General features: G+C 33.4%; 1 protein-coding gene across 3 annotated transcripts in view; it reads left to right on the forward strand.

Moving 5' to 3' along the window:
• Window positions 1-4,037: 4,037 nt before the first annotated feature.
• The window catches only part of LOC128559824 (uncharacterized), a 74,960-nt gene continuing 56,284 nt past the window's right edge, over window positions 4,038-22,713 (forward strand). For 2 of the 3 annotated variants that reach the window (XM_053552481.1, XM_053552482.1), the window contains exons 1-7: window positions 4,038-4,163; window positions 7,037-7,261; window positions 8,201-8,509; window positions 9,352-9,654; window positions 9,894-10,196; window positions 10,625-10,927; window positions 12,056-12,331. In XM_053552481.1, coding sequence (XP_053408456.1) covers window positions 4,091-4,163; window positions 7,037-7,261; window positions 8,201-8,509; window positions 9,352-9,654; window positions 9,894-10,196; window positions 10,625-10,927; window positions 12,056-12,331 — 1,792 coding nt within the window. In that variant the 5' untranslated portion in view covers window positions 4,038-4,090. The remainder of the gene's footprint in view (window positions 4,164-7,036; window positions 7,262-8,200; window positions 8,510-9,351; window positions 9,655-9,893; window positions 10,197-10,624; window positions 10,928-12,055; window positions 12,332-22,713) is intronic. The other variant, XM_053552480.1, reaches the window with a different exon arrangement.

A 22,713-nucleotide genomic window follows, 5' to 3' on the forward strand; every position in this document is an offset into this window, starting at 1 on the left:
GTCTTTCAAGTGTTTTACGCGAGAGGGGATATTGCCCAAATGAAAAAATATCTCAATATTTCCCAAAATAGCGTCAAATTAGTTTGACTACCGGACGGCTAGAACACGGGCTAGACATTCCAATAATAAAATAGCATTTTTTACACCATAATAATCAGCTTTTCTTAAATTCTATTTGTCTTGGAACTGATTGATGAAAATAATTAACGTTTGCATGGTACATAAGGCATAGATTGTCCTCATAGTCATAATATATTGTAATAAAACATTTACAAAAATCGTGATAACAACTTATCATAAATTTTACCAGAAATTACTTTATACACATGCAATACAGTACATAATACGTACATGTTACTTATTGTATATTGATTAACGGAACTCTAACAAATTCCATAAAAATTGGGGACGAACTGACTAGGCCTAATAGACCATTTCACGAAGTATATGCGCATGCGCAAACTGATTACCGTTAATCCGTGAATTAACGTGATTAAACGATAAGACAAAAACTGGGGGCTAAGAGATAGATAGATAGGTTATGTACAGCGTGTTAAGTTTGAGACAGTTTTCTTCATTTTTGGATCGAACTACGTTGGGACTAAACAATGAAATAGTCTGTATAGCTGAACGCTTTACTTAAATGTCTTACGATAGCTGACAAACCGCTGCGTCTGTAAATTATTGACAGGTGTAATGAGCGGGAATTTCAAACACAAGTTGCGTCCTTAATAACTTGTTTAATTAATAGCAAAAGCTGATCTTCACCCGATGTACAATTATTGAAAAGGTCAAATGCACACTTTTTACGCAAATGGCGTCGAAAAATCACGTTTTAGCCTAAATAGTTTTGACGTTGCTGTTTTTACAGCGATTAATTTAGTTTCGGGCGCCCATTTCAATCAAAAAGAAATTTATTTCATTTATTATAACAGGACCGTTGAAACCTATACGGTAATGTAAGTTTCAAATATGTACTCCGACTATTCGCCGAAGGAATTCTTACTTCATGCAAAGACCATGCCAAAATCTTTCTACGAAATTATTATTTTCGAACGGAATGACTAAGTAATGTGTAAAAACCATTCCATAGAATTAAAAAAAAAACAACTAAACTCGTAATACAAATTTATTTTACTGAAAAATGAGAGATAAAATGCGGGGTCTCCGACTTTGTTTTCGCTGTATTGTCTTCAATTTTCCCCTACCATCCTTTTTACGCGAGATTTAGGGAAAAATACAAACAACAACAAAAATTTCATTTTAAGCGTACTTCAATTTTGTTAGCAATTCTCCGATTTCTTTCCGATTTTTATTGTCACACTTGTATGCCTGAATGCATGTTACACACAAAAAACGCGTAATGAAAAAATGATACTTTTTATTAAACATTTTACTGCTCGTTCTCTCCTCCATAGAATTTTAGAAATTTTCTGAAAATGATCCCCGAGATGTTTTTGAATAGAATAAGATAACAAAACTCCTTGACTACCGGGTTCATTTTCACGCTACAGTGCTAAGAAAATTAGGAAGTTAAAGAAACATTAAACATGTCTTTTTCCCGCATTTTCCAACCAAGTTCATATTGTCTGTTTGTGGAATTTATTAATTTATTTGCAGCCTTTATTTTACGGCTTGTAGCGTTATTAGATAGTGTTTTTTTGTTTTGTTTTTTTTTTGTTGTTTTTATTTTTTCGTATTAAGTTTAAGCCCGTTTCAGCTGTTTCATAAATAACTAAATGCAGTTTTCTCCGAAATCCGGAGATGTTAGTTCGGGCCCGACTTCCTACAGCACTGCATGAAGTGGGAAAGATGTAAATTCTTACGGAGAGTAGTTGTGTAAGCAAACCGCCGTGACAAGGTTGTTGAGAAACGGCGTAAACCCAACACAAATAATGGACATCAAATGGATAAGTACAATAATCTATTTATTTCATGTCCGTAAATTTTTACGTCTGACATTAACTTCTTGTCGTTTTGATTGTGCATATTTCGACCAACTTATAAGGGAATAATTATTGTTTGTTTAGGGTTATACACCCGTTTTCTTCAACATGTTATTTATTTATTATTTTTTTTTGCAAGCACTAAACTATTTCCACAGTAACTTAAACTTGTCCCATTGATAAATAATACTTACGGATAGAGTGGCCGTACCAGACACCAAACATGTGATCGCTCGACTGACGGGCGAACGATCCAACCAGTGTGTAATTCATTCCGGGCGGGGGTAATTTTTGACTGGATGAATGAGACAAAGACTATTTTTAAGAGTCATTTGTATTTGAAGTTTCAAAACTGGACTTCAGTTTTCCTATGTCAATATCAGTCGAATCAATAAACCACTGAAGTGAAAACCCTTTTTCACCGATTTATGCATCAGAAAACTTTGTTGCAAAAATCGATAAATAACTGAAGAGCCCCCAGTTTTTCAAATCTCGTTGCGTCTCGAGAATTCTCGCTTAGAATGCGTCTACCGATAAAGACTTTTCCAATGCTTAGACGCTTGCCGTGAAATGGTCTATTTACGCCTGCATCTTCATGTACTTGCATAAACAGATAAATTTATTCTTTCATAATAAACTAAAGTATTTACAGATTAAATCGGCATTCTGTTGTACAGTAAAGTTATGATTTGCCTGATGATCTGAATAGTTAGAATAAAATATTTACCTTTTTTTGTTCGAGGAAAACTTTTGTATTTCTGACATGTAAAGGACGTAACAGAAACAAAGGGAAGTAACTTTTTAAGACTAATCGAACTACAGCTATTTGTTATGTTTTCTTAGACTTTTTTTCCAGCTCAATAAAATCTTACCGATGTTACCATCATAATCGCTACAGAAAGACTTACAACTCTTCAAGGCTAGCTGTAATCTTTAAACAACGTCATCTGTCTGTGCGTGTTCAGCTGTAAACAAAGATGGCGTCGTAGGATTTTGTCGGTGACCTAGTTTTAGCGCATTAATATGTTACTGCAGTCAGAAAAACATAACAGAAATATATATAATAATAGTTGAAAAATACGTCAAAAATTGTTGTTTTTTTGACGTTTGACAGCTGAAAATACAGTCGTGCCAGATTGATTATATTTTGACGGTTGACTACATCTATGGCATGGAACTACTTACCGCACTATTTTGTTCGGTTTGCAGTAAGAAAATTTCTGCATTGTTAACTTTGGATCGATTGTGACACAATCCAAAAATATCATTCAAAAGATATGTTCATATATCACAATTTTACACATTTTTAATAGAAAATAGAAGGGGGAAATGATGGCATTTTAATTCTTGGCGTGGGTCAATCAAAATTAGAGATAAAAAAATTTCTAATATAAGCATGTGATTAATCAAATGTTGAATATCGATGAACTTTTTGCACCTAAGGAATCTTATTTTTAGTATTTTTGTTATTAAGAATAATATGCACATGCCCTTCTTATTTCTATATAGAAAACCTGACCGCTATCGATTACCGGCTGGAGGAATATTCTTCGAATGTTTCTGTAGTTGAGAGAGACGACAGACGTTGATTGAGGGCATTATATTACCACGGTCGTCTACTATGCATACTTTAAATTACGCGGGGACAGTCACATTGTTTATAAGATAAATAGTTTCGCTCTACTTTTCTCTATAACACTTAAACATTGAATGAATCCCTCTAACCTATGAGCGGAATCTGTCTTGGAGTACCTTACTTGGGCATTGTCTTCGGTGTGCCAACTGCCGCAGTTGTAACCGATTTTATTCAGACTTTACAAGGTTACATAGGTCAATCATGTGCCATTATGTATCATTTATTATAACCTTAAAAGTCTGACATCTAACTGACGTTTAATCAATGTATCAGGAAAGAAATTATGTTCAACAGTAGTCAAGAAAGTTTTATCAATATTAGTAATGGTATGGTATATCTTTATTAAATGCTAAAGGTCGCCAACGAATTTAGAAGTCTCGCCAACAATACACTTAAGAAACAATTAAATTTGTCATTTAACGTTAGATGAGAAGTACACAGAATCACATGCTGGTCATATTTGTTTAGTCAATTTACTCAGTTAAATTGTAATGATTTGAATGTTGGAATGGCTCAGAATATTTGTTTCTTTTTCGGAACTTTTCTCATTATTTTATCAATATTGATTTTGTTTGGAAAAGGTATGTATAGTTTGATTTTGAAATTTGTGAAATCAATTTATTAGGGAAATCAGCATGATTTGCTTTGCGTTATTACTATTCAGAATGACATAGTGGTTACTTGGTGGCCTGTCACATATGCGACTAAGGTTCAATATTCCTACGAGCCGTTTTGGGTTTCACTGAAAAAGTTTGAGTTGTAATTATGTTCATTTCAATGTTTTAGTGTTATTTTGCAATCATAATTTTTCAACATTATTATCATGAACAATTAAACATCATTTTAATGCAAGATACTAGTAATAATGATAATAATAACTTTATTCATAGAAAGTAGCACATGCAGATATAGATCAGTACAAAGTACAAATAATACATCTTAAGTTTAAATGTGTGCTTCTGAACAACAACCAAGCACAATTTACACTATCGCATAACCTAATTAATATCACATTCATTCTTGGAAAAAAAATACCTCTCAAAATAGATAATGCCTTGAAGTATCCATTTATACAATTTCCATTTATGCAATCAATTAGTGACATAATATTGACATGCATAATTATATTATAATCAGCTGTAAGATATACTTTTTATACTTATTTTTAAAGATGTTAGAGAACATGTGGGGCATGTTTCATTTGGTATTGAATTCTAAACTTTTGCACCATTGTAACAAAAGTTTTTTACTAAAATGTGTACGATGTTTAGGTATAACTAAGTCAGTATGAGCAGCAGATCTTAGATTGTATGTTTCATTGCTGGAAAAGGTTAAAATTTCAGAAATATGTTAAGCTACTAAATTGTTGCAAGCTTTGAAAATAAGACAGCAGCCCTTTGAAAGTTACATCTTTCATTAAATGACGTCCATCCAAGTTCGTTTAGCATTTCTTTTGTTCTTGTTTGGAACGTTTTATTCAAAAGTATTCTTACAGCTCTACCTTGAAATTTCATTATTTTCTTTTAAGAACTCGTATTTCCTTGATACCATACAGTACAACAATTATCAAATATTGACATTATATATGCATTTTAGAATAACTTTTTCATTTGTCAAATTGTACGAAATACGTCTCAACAATGCTATTTTGAGTAGAATTTAGTGCAAACCGTTTTAATTTAAACATTCCACGACAATGTGCTGTCTATAAAAACACCTAATAATTTTTGCACTTTGACAGTTTCTATTACTTGCTTAGAAATACTTAAAAATAGTTCTTTACAATTGTTACTTTTTTGTTTAGAACACAAAACCATGCATTTTGTTTTCTTTGGATAAATTGACATATTGTTTAAATTGCACCATTGTTGCACAACATCTAAATTCTGTTGGAGTTTAGTTTGCACTTTATCTAAATCATGCATAGTAGAGGTCTATTATGCCACTCTGAAGCTAAAGCGATATCATTGATATATAATAAAAATAAAAATGGGCCAAAAATAGAACCTTAAGGAACGCCAGAGGTTGCAAGCATACTTTTAGATTCGGTGTTTCTCACTTTTATCACTTGGGCTCTGTTTAATATATAATATTTGAAAACTTCAACACTATCTGAAAAATGATAAAGTTCCAATTTTCAATTAGTGCAATAAAATGTTATAATCAACAAGATCAAAAGCTTTTCGTAGATCTAAAAATACAGTTCCGACATATTTACCAGAATCTATATCTGTAAGCAATGCATCTATTAGTCTAGTTAGTGCTGTATGACATAATGCTTTGTAAGCGGTATCTGTAATTTCGCTAGATGTGTCAGTGAATTCCAGAAGACAGACTCCACACGGTAGATTTTTTTCTAGCCAGGTATTAGATACAATTATAACATTCCATTTGCATATGTATACAGCACATTGATTGTGTATAATATTATTAGAAAAAAAAACATCACAGTACGCAATAGACTTCCATATCATCTCACTGCATCTATATATCTCGTTAGAATATACGGATTTATACAACTCTGTGTTGAAAATTATCACAGATTGATTCTATATCGTATTAAATCATATCTCTTTTCATGTCTTAGTATGTTTCATTCTCATTCAACAGACGTCCGACATAGACGCGGAACGAATCATGGTATGTGAGAAAGAGGATTTTATCAAAAAAGGTCTTTAGAATAATCTTAAAATACGTCTTCGCTGATCAAAACTAATAGAAATGCATTTCACGTGGATATACTGACACGTTCAGTGGTAAAGATGTTATGTAAATTTTTATTATCTAAACTCCATAATCATTACAACTTTAAAACCTTCCATTTAGTCTATATGCATATAAATTGGTCCAATGAATTTAAAGCAGCATGCCTCCAGATCCTTCGACAACAAAAAATTATTTCTTTTAGATATCTTGAAATAAATGCTATATGTCTTAAGAAGACTTTAAAACTTAATTACTGACAAACTTAATGTTACGGAAACACATAAGACTTTGCTGTTTTCACCACTTTTTGCGATGAAAATCGAAAAGCGTTTGTCACGCTTTTACTCCAGGTAAACTGTCTCCATTATAAATATCTATATTTTGAAGTCATTATTCACTACTTCAGCTATAGCGCTATTGGTTACGACGACGGGTAAATGTCTTTATTGCCGCGGCGGTCCGGGGTTCGATTCCCCACGCGGTCATCTTTTATTCTTGTTTTGAAACTTTTAAAATATGTTAGAAATAAAAAAAATCATATTCTAATGTTCAGAACTCTAAAACATTATACAACTATTACCATCCAGGTTCGGTCGATATAAAGATTCATCGTCATGGGGAAAATGATATCGGCAGAGGGCGTAAACATTTCATAAAATGCTTTGTATGTATCGACAACCTTTTATCCATCAAAAAGCGCCGAATCACTTTCAAATAAAATGAAAATAATGTTTTTTGTAACATCCAGGGGTGGCCTTAGACTGTTACAGGACTACTACCAATGAGTATAAAGGTGGACATCAGACGACATCTAAATGGCTGACGTGTATAAGATGGGATTCTTTTGATCATGTATACAGTGACGCTACGACGTCTGAAGACGAAAATTACTGTCGTGATCCTGGCAGCGATGGTTTTCTCTGGTGCTATGTGTCATATAAGTACTATGATACATGCGACATTCAAAAATGTGGTAAATACATAATATGATTCGTCTGTCCTTTTTAATACTTAGTGTCCCTACACTAACGTGATCGTTACGTATACATAAATTTGCTAAGTATGTCGAGATACAACACTAGGTACCTGCTAGATTTTTTTTAACATATGTATTTTCCACATTTACCCTATTTTTACATTTAAATAATATTCTGACTTTAAAATTGTTTACAGTTAACTGAACGGGATTGTTTTGCAGTGATCATGTGGAAGACATTGTGCAAAGGATGTGGTGTGACTGGCCTAAATGTCAAAAAAGAAATTCGAAAGAAAACGGCAAAACGGTCGAACATTTTCAAAAAGAAAATCTTTTACTTGGGGTTTGTTATCTGAAGTTGTAAATAGTTATTAATTTAAATTTTAGGTTTAGTTAGCTTATGGGAGGGGGGGGGGGGGGCAATTATCTCAATGAAAGGAATCCACAGTTACCCTCCGTTTATGATATGACGTCATACATTGAATGAAGCTAAGTAATCATGTTTTGTAATCTTTGGTCATGATATCATAAAGATTTAAAATTTATGAAAATCAAAATCTTCCCTTTTAAACGCGATTTCCCTTACTTATTTTTTTTTTAATTTAATGGAGGCCATTTGGTCAAAATTTATACTTCTATACTTTGTTTTCAGTTTCTCCAACAATTTGAATGTCAGACACTGCTGTATCCGCGCTAAAACCTATAAAGGATGAAAGAGTTGTAAAAAAAATTGTGTCTAACGGACCCTGTTGTAATTGCAGTTTTTTTAATCAGTACGCATACATGCTTGTATTAGTTTAGAAATTCAATTGTACGTACATAGAAATCATACCTGATTCTGAACGCAACATGTATTGAAACCCATACCTGCATTGTGTGTTTTGCTGCTTTTGACATGAAAATGTAATTATAACTTAAATGTGTATAATTTCAAAGTCAATGTCGACGTGAACCAATGCGGAAGTTTGAAGATAGAACAGCCGACTATATTGGGAAGAAATGTAACTATTACTTTTACACCGGAAACCACCTCAGACGCAGATGTGAAATGGCAGAGGGCAAAAGAAGGAAAGCCATGGTCTCCTCTTCCTAATGATAAAAAGTTTACACAGTATTTCCAAGATGGGACATTTTACTTGATTTTAACTGACTCTGTCAAAAGCAAAGACGAAGTATTTTACCGGGTTGATTATAAGAACAATATCGTAAGCTGTTCAATGGAGACTCCAAAACTTCAGCTTCAAGGTATATATTATATATACATCCTTCCATAATAAAATGTCAATATTTAACCGATAGGCCACATCAATTTTTATGTAGAATCAAACATGCTTTTGCGTTACTGACCAGTCGATAATTTAAGGTATTCAAGACTAATGTAAGGTTTAAGGATCGGGCAGATTTATGTTGATTCTTAAGCATGTATATGTTGAAACAAGAAATCGAAAGTTATTGTAAGGTCAAGGTCTTTGATTAGTGTCAATATTTGGAGTATGTTATGCAAAATCCAGAACACACTGTACGACGATGGATGTGTTCTACAAATCAAACTATTTCAATAAATCTGACGAAAGATCAATATGAGGAAGAAAAGGAACCGAATAATAAATATGTGTTGACAATAAGCATGTTCAATGAACGAATGAATGGCCAATATAGAGTTTACTGTGGCAAAACAGCGGTCTTTTCTTATATGGTCGAAGTGATATTACCAGGTACATATATTTACAGTCAAGTTTCTGATTCAGTTATTTTCCGAAATAAAAGTTTAAACTTAAGGTAGTGAACCCGTAATGACAATCGGGCATTTCCGTGCGATTAGAATATTCTCCGTTAGAAATTTCGGCATTTTTCGGCCCTAACTTCGTAAACAATAGAAGGATGCCAAATTCCAAACGGAGAATATTAAATCGCACGGAAATAGCAGACTGTCATTACGGGTCCACTACCTAAAATTCATGGTGTGTATTTAATGATATTTGCTAATATCATACAAAGTCAAAATTATCCATTTGGTCGTTTTCAAATACTTTCTCAAGTTTTAGTCTTTAAATGCGACCGAATCTAAATTTGAACATATATTGTAGTTGCACCAAGCGCACCAGTATTTGAAGGTTTAAAGGACATAGACGACTGTAAGAGCTGTATTGTTGGTGAGGATGGTGATCAGTTCGACGTTCTCTGCAAGACAAGTGGTGGTACAAAACCAGTAACAGTTACCATGTCGATAGGGAATGAATCGCAAAGCCTACAACGATATAATGAAACAGCGGGTTACATGACATTCTTTACTCTTCGCAACAGACATCATATGGCAATTATGACATGCACAGTTACGAACGATGCATTAACATCGCCTTTTATCATCACTGCACGTGTGTATGTTATCAGTAAGTGAAAAAAGCGTTCGTTTTATTTCATTCTAAAAATTCAAATAAACTCAAAATCAAAATTCAAATATAGACGGTGTTACTGTAATTAATGTATTAACTGCATTTGTATATAAAGTACTTAGGTTTTAAACACAACGTTTCATTATGTTATATTACTTACAGACAAGAGGAACAAATCACGTTTCAAATTTTACACATATCCTTTATTTGAATATTTTCTCACACTGTTTTTCCAGAATCACCAATATTACAGTTATTGATACCACAGATTCTCAAGGAAGCAAGTACCGGCAATATTACGTGCATAGTGGATGGTGGAAGACCTGCTCCGAATGTAACTTTAAACATTTCCGGTATGGATGTGTCCACTGCAGTACAAGCAGATAGTTTCAATGCTAACACCTCTTTATACACGAATGTTGTTTCCCTGACAACATTTGAAAGAATTTGGAATAGTAAAAACGTCATATGTTGTCGTTATAATGAATGGTACAGAGTCACAAAGGAGTGTTCCCCGCCGAAACAATTTCATATCTTATGTAAGTATCAACAGAATAATTCCGATTAAGTTTCGACTCTTTAATGTTTCTGTGAAATGTTATGGCTTTAATATGTCATACTTTATTTCATTTTATTTACAGTTTCCTATTTTGAATTCTTACTCCTTTTTTGATAATTTTACCTATTTTAGCAACACGATACGTCTTACACAAAATTACAGATTATATTGTAAAGAATATTTAAGAAAAAGTATATTTCAAATAGCCATGACTGTTTTTTTTTTCTTTTTTCTTTTTTTTTTTGAAAAAAGTTAAAAGCAATGTTATTCTACTATTGAAACGGTCAATATATTTGAAATCCACTGCAATTTTTGAACTAAGACTCACATCTCCAAATATTTATTAAAACAAAGACAAACAATTTCAGATCGCCAGAAAATATTTCATTCAAATTTCTTTGCTTTTAGTTCAACCATCAGTCATGGCACTGGAGGTCAAAGTTGAGCAAACCCTTCCACTTGAAATATACGCTATTTGTACCATCTACAATTCAAACCCAGCATGTGGTGCACACATAAGTGCACCAAACGGAGTCGTTGTTTCAGAACGTTACACCAATAACGTGAGCCAACCTCATGGCGCCTGGAATGCGGAACATGCAGTAAATTTGAATGTCAGTAAAGAATACAATGGGGAAATGATAGAATGCATAGCTGATTGTCAAATTTTTGCTGTCGACTTGAAGGACGCACGCTCGTTTGTTCTTCCTTGTGAGTAAGATGCTTGTTTATTTTTTGTACATCCGACAAGTATAGGTATTATTGATATAGCTTATGAAAAGTGAGTGACGTCATTTATTTTATTTATGAAATATCTGTAAAGGCTTTCGTAGTAACCAAAAGAAAAAATGCATAGAATATGCAGAGTTACCATGGTTACTGTCACAATCGTTTATATTTAAATTTGGCATTTATATTGATATGTACAACTCTGTAAAGTCGAGTGTCTTCAGTAACCTATCAGTTGAGTCCCTCCTATTTTTATCCCAAAGATATGTTTGTTTCAAAAACAACAGTCAATAACGGGGAAAGCGGATATTTTTGTGCAAGATCACTGGTGTAACAATAGTATTTTGAAGTGTGTTCGAAACTTTTCGGTATAATTTGTTCATGTTTGGCAGCTTGCATCCCCCACCACCTAACACCCCCGCACCACCTCCATCTACCATTCCGGCCCCATTCCCACCAACCACTTTTCAGCGCTCCTTGTTTTGAAAAGTATCGTGTGGAGAACGTGTTTAAGAGACGATATCCGCAGTAGACTTCTTGTACGAGTAGACAAGGAAGTTATGTTTCCGTCCTTAAATATAATTTACAGAAACTGAAATTACAATAAAATCTATAAGAAGATCCTTTTGACGTATAGAACGCAATAAAGCAAAATGATAGCAAACTCGGTTTGATCGAGTCTTTTCATGAGAGGTAATGAAATGATCAGCATCTTCACGCCCCCGTAGCACTGCTTTAGACGGATTCCTATATCAGTGTAAATGAATATACTCCATGATCCTAAAGGACAAGAAAATACAACAACAATATTCCAACCATTCTCCCTACTCTACCAACAGCTCAATAGATATAGACATACAATGTACCTTTTTTCTTTTATTTAAACTGATACCGCAAGACCAAAATACAGTTGAAACTCGGTATCTTGAATTCAAAGGGATCAAGCGTTTTACTTCGATATAACCGAAATTCGACTTAAACGATGATACATTGTACATGTTTTCGGCACGTGACTTAAAAATGTCTGACATAAGCGAGTTTAAGATATCGACTTTCAACTTTAAATACATCGCACATTATTATTATGTCATTTCTTTTTGTTAATTGTAGATGCACCTATCATCGAATTCAACATATCTGGTTCAGAGTTTACAATTTTACAAGGAGAACAGGCACACGTAAAATGCTCAGCACAAAGCATTCCTGCCTCCGACATTACATGGGTGGAGCAATCTGATGTAGGAAACATAACTTTGAAACAGTGTCAGTTGCAAATAGACTGCGTCATTACTATTGAAGCAAATCTTACGCAACAACGACAATTTATTTGCCAGACTCATTATTTACAAACAAGCAACCAAAGGACCCTGACTGTTAACATTCTTGGTAACTTCTTTTTATGATTGTTTAATATATCTTAATTTGTAAATAATACTTATTATTTTATTAATAAATAGTAATATTTATTTTGACGCATCAAGCTTGATGTGTTTCCAAGTTTACCAACCTATGTTTGGTAAATGGATACACTCGGCATTTTCCGTACTACCTAGTAATCATTAGCGTGTGACCACTGGTCATTCAATAGTCGGCACATGTACAACCAACACAAAATGTAATGGTTTAAATTATATCTGTCAACATCGTAATTTTGCTTCAAGTATTATGTTCAACTGGGTCTGGCATTTGTACAAAATGTTTTCAATTATCGGGAATCTGGATATTGGAGGCGGAAACCAGGATTTCGAAGGTAATTTCAACCTCTTAAATTTGGTTTGTTCGTATTCGTAAAATCACAATTGAGGTTATGAAAATGGCATGGCACCAAGAATTAACATCGTTAAGATTATCGAAGTTGTATGAAACATACATTTGATGTAAGAGTTCAGTTTGACTGTTCGGTAAACTTTAGAAATTGACGATGAACGTAACTAAAAAAATGTTTCGTATTTTTCATGGAACTCATTTTCTCGGTGGTCGTAATCAAATTTATTACATTGGTGACTCACGTCATTCAGTAGAACCATTCTACATGCAACAATTTAAACAAAATATATATTCTTAAATGTAAATGATGTAGCCCGAGAAAATGTGCTAAGTCGAGTTGTCCGAATTCGAGTCGAGTTGTCCGAATATGTCTGTCCGAAAGGTTGCTAACCAGATAAACACGCAGAGTCTCGTTGGTAAATGCCTGTTGGAAAATGTAGCTTATTGTTCGCAGGTGGGATAATAATGGATTATATCATTAGATAAGTATGTTAGGTGCAATTATCTATCTAAAGTAAATCTTGTATCGATTAAAAGTTGTTTTTGCTCAACAATTGTTGTTGTTTATATTACAATAACCACAGGAGAGATAACTCGCACACGCTTACCAGCTTAAACAGTTAAACATTATTAATACACTAACATACCAGTGTAATTGCCAGGCAATGTATGGATTTAAATTTCATTTAAGTAATTGTTAGTGGTATACTCTTTCTAGAGGCTGAAAGAATGTTAGTACGGATAAACTACATGTACATCTGACAGTAATAATCACAGTACTGCCCAGGGTCAGAAGGTATAACAATCTGATGTAAATGTCAACATTGAAGTTTCTAATTTACTGTCGTGCATTTTGATTTATTAAACATCCCGCATATTCTAGGCCTTTAGTAAAATCAATGTGATAGAGAACTGAGCGGCTTATAAAAATATAATTTCACATGAGCCGCATCAAGCGGAGAAGGGACATTATAGTATTTTGATGACATTTCTACATTTTTGCATACTTGATAATTACATGAATTTCTTTACATAAAATAGAAATTTCAGATTTCAACATAAATCATGTAGTGGAGAACGAGACTTTAATATAGCAGATTTCTATGATAGATAATGCTATTTCTTAAGGAATAAAGAATTTAATGACGCTTTGGTCGTTATTTGTTCTATGACATAAACATGGAGAAGCAAGCATTTTGAAGGAGTGTCTAGTTAATAGCTTTTGAAAAGATTAATGAGGGAAAATAAAATTAGAAAAAAAACATAGAATGAAGGAAGTATCATAGCATTTGCTCAAATTTAAAAAGGCGCATCGTCATGTTGTGACGTCATATAACTTGGACATCATTTACACAAAACAACATTAACATTAGGGACCTTTTTAGCTTGTCGCGGCTCATATAGTTTAATTTTGTGTATGTTAATTTAATACCGTAGATAGATTTTATTCGAGGTCAGTAATTATACACTTAAAATCATTGCAATCGGTCTTTACGAAGTAGAGATTGTAATTGCTTACAGGCAGTAATTTTGTCAGCAGTTATTAAGCCAATTCTTTTATATGACCTAAAATGTGTCTGTGCGACGTTAAACCCGACTAAAAAATCATGATATTTGGTTTTAATGTTTCTTTTGTAGATATTTTAGAGCTACGGCCAACTTGGATGGCATGGTTTAATGAAGTAGCTGCCCAGACCAGTTTTTATATTAAATAAAAGCAGGAAGAAGCTGAAATGTTTTACACAGTGGAGTTTGAACAGGCTTTCCTATTGTTTGCCAGGTTACAAAACAGCTTAATATAACTGCAATTCATATAAACAGGATAATAGAGTATTAACAAATTTGCTTACTAAGAAAATAAACTCTTCATGACTGCATATAAAACGATAGAAATGTGTTGCACTTTTTTTTAAACAATATTTATTTTCAAGCAGGTATACAGCAAACATATATTTACACAGATCAAGGATTGAGTAGGAAGCTAAGCTTATTTAGAAATTCTTTCCTTATAAAAACAGGGATAGCTGGTAACTTCGAAAATAAAGTATTTATAAACTATGGGAAACATGCAAATGAAACATGCATACCAATAATACATTACTAAAGCTAGACAACTATTTATCTCATATTGTTTGTTTTAAAATGGTAATGTAGTAACTGCATATATTTAAACGTGCTTAGAAACAGTAAGTATTCTTTACATTGGTTTATGACTAAGAGATATATGAAGGAAGTAAAAAGGGTAGAAATGAGAGTGTGGCGGAGATAGAGGTAGAGAAATATAGAGATATGGTCACGTACACGAGCTGGAAGTGCGGTTGGTTCTAAAATTATCAGCATGGAAAAAGTGAGCAAGATGATACATAATATCCAATAATTAATAATTTATTGTATTATATAATATATATAAAGAGGAATGCTATGTATCAAAACGCTTGGTTGTTCTGATGTAATTATGGACATGTGCGAAGATTTCACTATTTGAATCATCCGAGAGGTTTGGGTCTCCAAATAGAAGTGTAGACAGAGAAGGTGTGGTGAGGTTTAGAATGTGATTGAAGAGTACAGTGCGTTGTTGGCGATAGAAATGACAATGAAAGAAGTAATGGTGAGTACTTTCGGTTTGGCCACATTCACATAGAGGATTGGTGATTATGTTTTTTGAAAATAGATGTTCCTTTAAAGGCGTACGCTAGAATTCCCTGTATATGAGATGGGCGAAAATTTTCCCAATAACAGAATTTCTTTAAACTTTGGATATTGAAGGACAATCATCTAAGAAACAAAAAAATGCAATAAAAATCATAGGTCACCGGATTCGAAAAAGAGTTATCTGCCCTTGAAAACTTCATTTTGGGGGGAAATGCCGTTTTCAAGGGCAGATAACTCTTTTTCGAATCCGGTGACCTATGATTTTTATTGCATTTTTTTGTTTCTTAGATGATTGTCCTTTAATATCCAAAGTTTAAAGAAATTCTGTTATTGGGAAAATTTTCGCACCAAATTCTAGCATACGTCCTTAAGGTGCTGCAATGAGTTCTGAGACGAGTGTGTAGAATTTGGTGCTTACGATTGCCAATGTAGTAATGAGAGGGAACCATGGGTTTGTTGGCATTGAGTTTGCTTTTGAAAGAGTCGAGTGTAGTACAGCTTCGGTGTTCAATAGGAAGCTGATTCCAGGCATTTACAACCGATGGCAGGAATGAATTTGCGTATAGTTGTGTATGACAGTGGATATCCCTTGTGTTGTGGGCGTTCCTTAGGTTGTATGTAGTCGTAACGCCCACATTATCAGGTACGAGAGAATTGAGATATGGAGGAGATAGGTTGTTTGTCATTTTATAAAAGAGTGTGAGTTTGTGTTGTTCTCTTCTTTGTTTGAGAGTTTCAAAGCAGGTTTCCCTATAGAGATTATCGATAGAAACTAGTTTGGTTGCCCCACAGATAATTCTACACGCCTCATGTTGTATTTTCTCTAACTCATAATGATCATGGAGAGAAAGATTGTCCCAAACGACGTCAGAATACTCTAGGATAGGGCGAATGAAAGATGTGTAGATAGTTTCTAATGATTTTCTGTCAAGAGTAAATTTGAGTGTGCGCATAATATTGATACGTTACCATGCTTTTGTTTTGATTGTCTCAATGTGCTCATGTGAAGTTCCATCGTAAGAAAATGTGACCCCTAGATGCTTGTGAGAGTTTACTTCTGCTATAACTGTGCCATTCATTGATAGAGGAGGGTGATATGGTTTGTTGTGTTTTCGTGAAATAAGCAAAGAGGTTGTTTTGTTTGGATTGAAATCAGCTAGCCATTTTCGGCCCAGTTTGTGATAGTATTGAGATCTGCGTTGAGTGTAATTGCTGATTGTATAGGATCATCAACAGTTATGTAGAGGCTTGTGTCATCAGCAAAGAGACGAATAGTAGAACCGATGTCCGTAACGATGTCGTTGATATAGAATAAAAAGAAGAGGACCAAGGATGGAACCTTGTGGAACACCTGCAGATATAAGTACAGTTTTAGAATAGGAACCACAAAGAACGACTCTCTGCCTTCTACCAGATAGATAGTCCTTGAACCACAGAAGAAGCTGACCTGAAATTCCTTTTGACTCCAGTTTATGAAGTAGACCACGATGCTAAACTCGGTCGAATGCTTTCGAAATGTCACAAAATACAGCCCTGACCTCTTTGCCCTCGTCTAGGACTTGACAGAAAGAATTGTAGATAGAAACAAGTTGATTGGAAGTTGAGTCGTTGGGAACAAAGCCTGACTGAAGTGAAGAGATAATATTGTTCGACCTGAAGAAGTAGTATGTGTGCTTATGAATGATTTTTTCAAGAGTTTTACTGATAGTGCTTAGTAGTGATATAGGTCTGTAATTAGAGACTATATGAGGATCGTTTTTCTTATGAATAGCGCAGACATTTGCTAATTTCCAAAGAGATGGTACCTTTCCTATATGAAGAGATCTGTTGAAAAGAGAGCATAAATGACTTGCTATTTCGTGGGAGAGTTCTCTGAGTATTCTACTGTTTATGTTGTCTAGACCTGATGCTTTGCCTGTATTAAGTGATTTAAGTATAATCTCTACTTCGTCTTCTGTGATTTGAATGTTAGTGAGGACATTTTCATTTGGATTTACATGTAGTGGTGGAAGTGTTTTATTCTGATCGTTGAGTTGTGTTTGGGTTTGAAAGAAATTGTTCAGAAGGTTGACTTTGTCTGTGTTGTCTGTGACTATGTTTCCATTATCATGTAATGTATCGATGCTTGATTTATTAGTGGGTGCAATGAATTGTTTAAGTATTCTCCAATAGTCTGTTGTTTTAAGATCTGGCTGTTTTAGTTTATCTGAAATCTTTAGAGATAAGTGGTGTTTGGCTTGTCTGAGCATGTCAGTTGTTTTGTTTCTAAGCTGTTTGTATGCTTGACAGTGTCGAGGGTTTTGTGATATTTTGGCTTTGTCATATGCACGTTTTCTTTTTCTGATATATTTGCGTATGTCGTTGTGTATCCATGACGGTTCTGATTGTCGTATTGTTACAATTTTGTTTGGAATATATTTGTTAGACATAGACAGTATTTGGTTTGTAATATTATTTGTGTATGTGTCGATATCATGATCAAAGAGCGACTGCCAATCAAATATTAAAGCTTCTTGACGTAGACCTTCATAATCCCCTTGATCAAATTTCCAGACTCTCCGTTTAAACGTCGCTGGTTTTGGCTTTGTAACATCCAGACAGCAGAAGATAGGACAGTGGAATCTTATGTTTTGGTCAAGAAAGGGGTCGCCGACCCCAGAAATTTTGATCGGACAGGTAGGAGATAGTATAAAAAGGTCAATTAAAGAATTAGAGTGTTCTGTGTAGTGTGTAGATTCTGTGATTACTTGCTTCATGTTGTATTGTATCATTATGTCTTGTATTTTGGAACATGTTGAGGGTTTCTGGATGTCTAGATTGAAGTCACCTGTGATGATAATGTCAGATACAGAAGTATCATAAGCAAGACCAATAGAATTTTCTATTTGAGTAAGAACTATAGGTGACGAGTTAGGTGGTCGGTAGAAGGTACCAAATAGAATTTTTCTGTGTTTAATGTGAATCTCTAGCCAAATGCACTCAATGCCGTCTACTTCTAAGTCAGTGCGCCTAATTGCGGGAAATGAACTTCTGACGTACACGATTACACCTCCATGGTTATCGCCATTACGATCCTTCCGGAATGGTGGTGCAAAGTTTTCAAATATGAGAGAAGAAGAATCAATTTGATCACTTAGCCAAGTTTCAGAAAAAGAAAGAACGTCGAAATGTTGTAGTTCAGCCTGGAGAATATCCCTTTTATGAAAGAAGCTTTGAACGTTATAATGGACAAATGACAGTGAGTTTTGGAAATCCTCGAAAATGTAAGAATCCGAAAGAGAGTTGTCAGTGGAAGATGTCGTGGTTGAACTGGGTCCGGGGTTTTGATGAATGTCACCAGCTCTCAGAAGAAACATTGACAACTAAATAATAAGTTCAAAGGTTGTGAAACATGCTACACCTTTAAATGACATTTGAGAGGAGGCAAAAATACCAACCCTCACCCTGTATGATTGTAAGTCTGTACCCATCAGGTGATACCAGGAGAAAATTCGTGTTTGGGTGAGTTGTTCCAGATGCATATGTGACCGTAAGAAGACAGAGGGGGAGTAACAGTAGAAGATGTAGGAAGAATAAGAGTTATAAGGCTGGTAGAGTCCGACATATTGTTTCGAATTGCGACCTCCACGCGTTGGGATTGCATTTTCATATACGTTTTCTTTGGACATTCGTAGTAAAAATAGTGTGAGTATTAAACAGATTTGTATTTGATTGAAAGTGTTTGCAATAAAAGAACTGTTTACCATGTTGACATGTGGTAGCTGGACATCGGAATCTATGCAATATAGCTAGATGACAATCTCCTTAATTATGTATTCGATATTTGTATTGCAATAGGACTACGAATTTAATGAATGATAATTTATAAAATAAAATAGAAAAAAAAAGTGGAAGTCTATATAGAGAAATATAGTATTTTGTACTAAATCAGTTTTGAAAAATTACTATCAATCGAATCAATGAAATTAAATCAATGGATTATTATGGTATCTATACAACCGTGACAGATCAGCGATTCATTGGTTGAGTGATTGTATTATTATTTAGTACATCGCGCGTTTTACTCACTTATTTAATTACACAGGCGTGTTGAATGATTGTGTTATTATTTAGTACATCGCGCGTTTTACTCACTTATTTAATTACACAGGTGTGACATTTATGAATGGAAACGTTTGAAGCGTACGATGTGTAATATATTATATTTAAATAGACATGGATAGCAAAAAAAATATTGATGTGTGTTTTGTAACAGTCAGTTATTGAAATGTATTCCATGGTTCCCATTTTAACATCTCTCCACTTATTCCTTTCATTTTATATGCTTACTCATTCCGTGGAATATATTTCAATAACTGACCGTCTCAAAACACGTTCTCTAAACGTTTTGTAACAGTCAGTTATTGAAATATATTCCATGGACTGAATGAGCATATAAAATAAAAGGAATAAGAGGAAAAATGTTACTAAATGGGAACTAAAGGTCATGTGATTATCAGTGATTATATTTTGATTGTGAAGAGAACGTGTTTTGAGACGGTCAGTTATTGAAATATATTCGTCGGAATGAGTAAGCATATAAAATGAAAGGAATAAGTGGAGAGATGTTAAAATGGGAACTAAAAGTCATGTGGTTATCAGTGATTTTATTTTGATTGTGAAGAGAACGTGTTTGTAACAGTCAGTTATTGAAATGTATTCCATGGAAAGAGTGAGCATATAAAAATAAAAGGAATATGAGAAGAGATGTTTCTAAATGGGAACTAAAAGTCATGTGATTAACAGTGATTATATTTTGAGAAGCAGAATATTACAGAATTTTAACAACTCTATATTTGAAAATGCATATAGGTATTGTACCATAGATATCCATGTTTCATGTTTGTGATGCAAATTTTATATAGTACAAATATTAAAAATTTTAGATTATGGTTTTGTGTCTTAAAGTGTATTTTGAACTTTAAGACAACCATTATTTTATGGAATTGGGGACTGTGTAAAGAGGTTTTACATAGTGATGTGAGGGGCTTTTATCACGGGTTGGGATAATTGAGTATTTTAACTCATACCTTGGTCTACTTTCTTACTTTGAAGGCTGCAGTTTTTAAATAAGCTTAGAGTTAATAAAAAGACACAAAATTATATACTACATACAATGATTTGACAAGTAAAAAATGGAATATACAGAAATATGAGTTGATTACATTTTAAATGTTTGTGCTCAGACGATTTTTTCAGATATACAATCATTTTATAACAATGATAATTTGGTATATATAATATAAATGGAAACATACAGGAACATGAGTTTAGTAAATAGTAAGTTGGAAGGAATCTGTTCAAAACTAAATGAAAATATCATGACTGTTCTCAGAAATATATATAGATATATACACAAATGGCATTTAGTCATGTATCATCATCATCTTATATCATCATCATGTTTTTTGTTCAAGTGCATAGAATGAAGTTGGCATTTGCCAGCATGACTATTCAGTGTTTAAGATCACGAAGAAAGCATCTGTAGCACACACAAACCGACATGCTGTAATTATAGTTGTCAATAACTTATTTTTCCACACAGACATTACATTAAATATTCATAATTTGAACATTTAAATACATTCAAGTATATCTACCATCAAGTTCAACAAAGTTTTGTAGTAAAATAATATAGATAACTTGGTATAATCATCATGTCTGTGACCAGTAATATAAATATGATCCTATTACATTCAATACATATTAACAGGTGCATCAAGTAAATATCAACATTATATTGCCAAGGAAACATGTGAAACACAAATGCAAGTCTGTCATAAAAGTATTAACATATGCATCACTTTATCATATTTATAACTTGAACATTCAAATAACTGACATCATCAGTCATATTAAAACTGACTTGACATTTTTACATGTATATTCACACTTGTTACAACCTAAATCATGCAATATAAGCATAAATACAACTGAAATTCATGGTCATTTAATACTAATAATACTCATTTTTACCAAAACAAGTCAGCACTGAGGTTTATACTGCCATCCACAGTCATATGTATACTTGATATTCCATATGATCCAAAAAAGTATTACCTATGTAAATGTAGTATCATATATGTTTTTTCATGTTAGAGTTGTTTTTCATCATTTCACACTCATTATTTTCCTAACATTATCATAATTGTAATTAGAGTCATCATCATGCATGTAATGTTACCTATTAGTATCAAAAGTAACAAATGACATGTAGGTTTGATCCTTTTCATATCTTGAACATTCAAATAAATGCTATCAACAGTCATAATAGAATTACTTGAAATTTTTGCCATGTATATTCACAGTTTTAACAACCTGAATCATGCAATATTAGCATAAATGCAAAAGAAAGTCATAGCCATTTGACGGAAAAGTAGGATAACATTAATTATGGTTGTATATATTTCAGCTGAAATATTAAAAAAAGAAAGTTTTCGTTCAGAAAGGTATGTAAAATTTTCAAACTATGCCTAGCTTCAAAACAGTTACATTAAGTAATAAACCCTATATATGGGAATAAGTCAGTTCAATTTTACATTGTATAACAATGCAAAAGTCTCAACTGCTAAGGTATTTAACATGGTACCAACATCAAGTTATATCTTGGAAGATGGGTATTATAACTTGCACAGTCGGTTTCAAGTGCCTTTGATGTGCACACTTTTTAAATCTGATTAACGTTTAATGGGATTGATCGCGCAAAGAACGTTCCTGTGGTCTCCTGCTTGCAGCTTAAATAACGGTATATGAATTTTAAAAAAGTTAAGCCTTATTAGGGATATGGAGAAAACCAGAAAATTTATTAATCTAATGTTGCAAACATAGAATATCCCAGTCAGTGTACCAATTTAAGTATTCAAACTATGATTAAAATCGTATTCTTGACAGGGGTAAATTGTCCGAAACAGATGAGACCAGTAGTTCGGGAAACCAATTTTAGCATTTAATATACATATTATGGTCAGCAATAACAAACATTCTAGTGTACAAATAATGATATTTGTTAACAAGTGAACAAGAGTAAGGCTCGAAATGCCAATGTTTAAGGGTGGCTGTCATGTGAATTTCCATGACAAATTCTGTAAGGTTTTTGATATCAATTTGTCTTTTATGCTATGAGGCCATAATTTTTATGATTATGGTTTTACTATTTAAACACGAGCTGTTTCACCATCAATGGTAAACATATAAAATGGATCCGACTGAAGAGCTTTAATTAACAGATATAATTGAATCATTGCTTTACTTAAATTTTAACTGTTTGCATGAGAAAGAACAGTAACACAAAATTACAACAGAAATGGAGC

The sequence above is a fragment of the Mercenaria mercenaria genome, chromosome 10 (genome assembly GCF_021730395.1).
Source record: "Mercenaria mercenaria strain notata chromosome 10, MADL_Memer_1, whole genome shotgun sequence".
NCBI classification, from domain to species: Eukaryota; Metazoa; Mollusca; class Bivalvia; order Venerida; family Veneridae; genus Mercenaria; species Mercenaria mercenaria.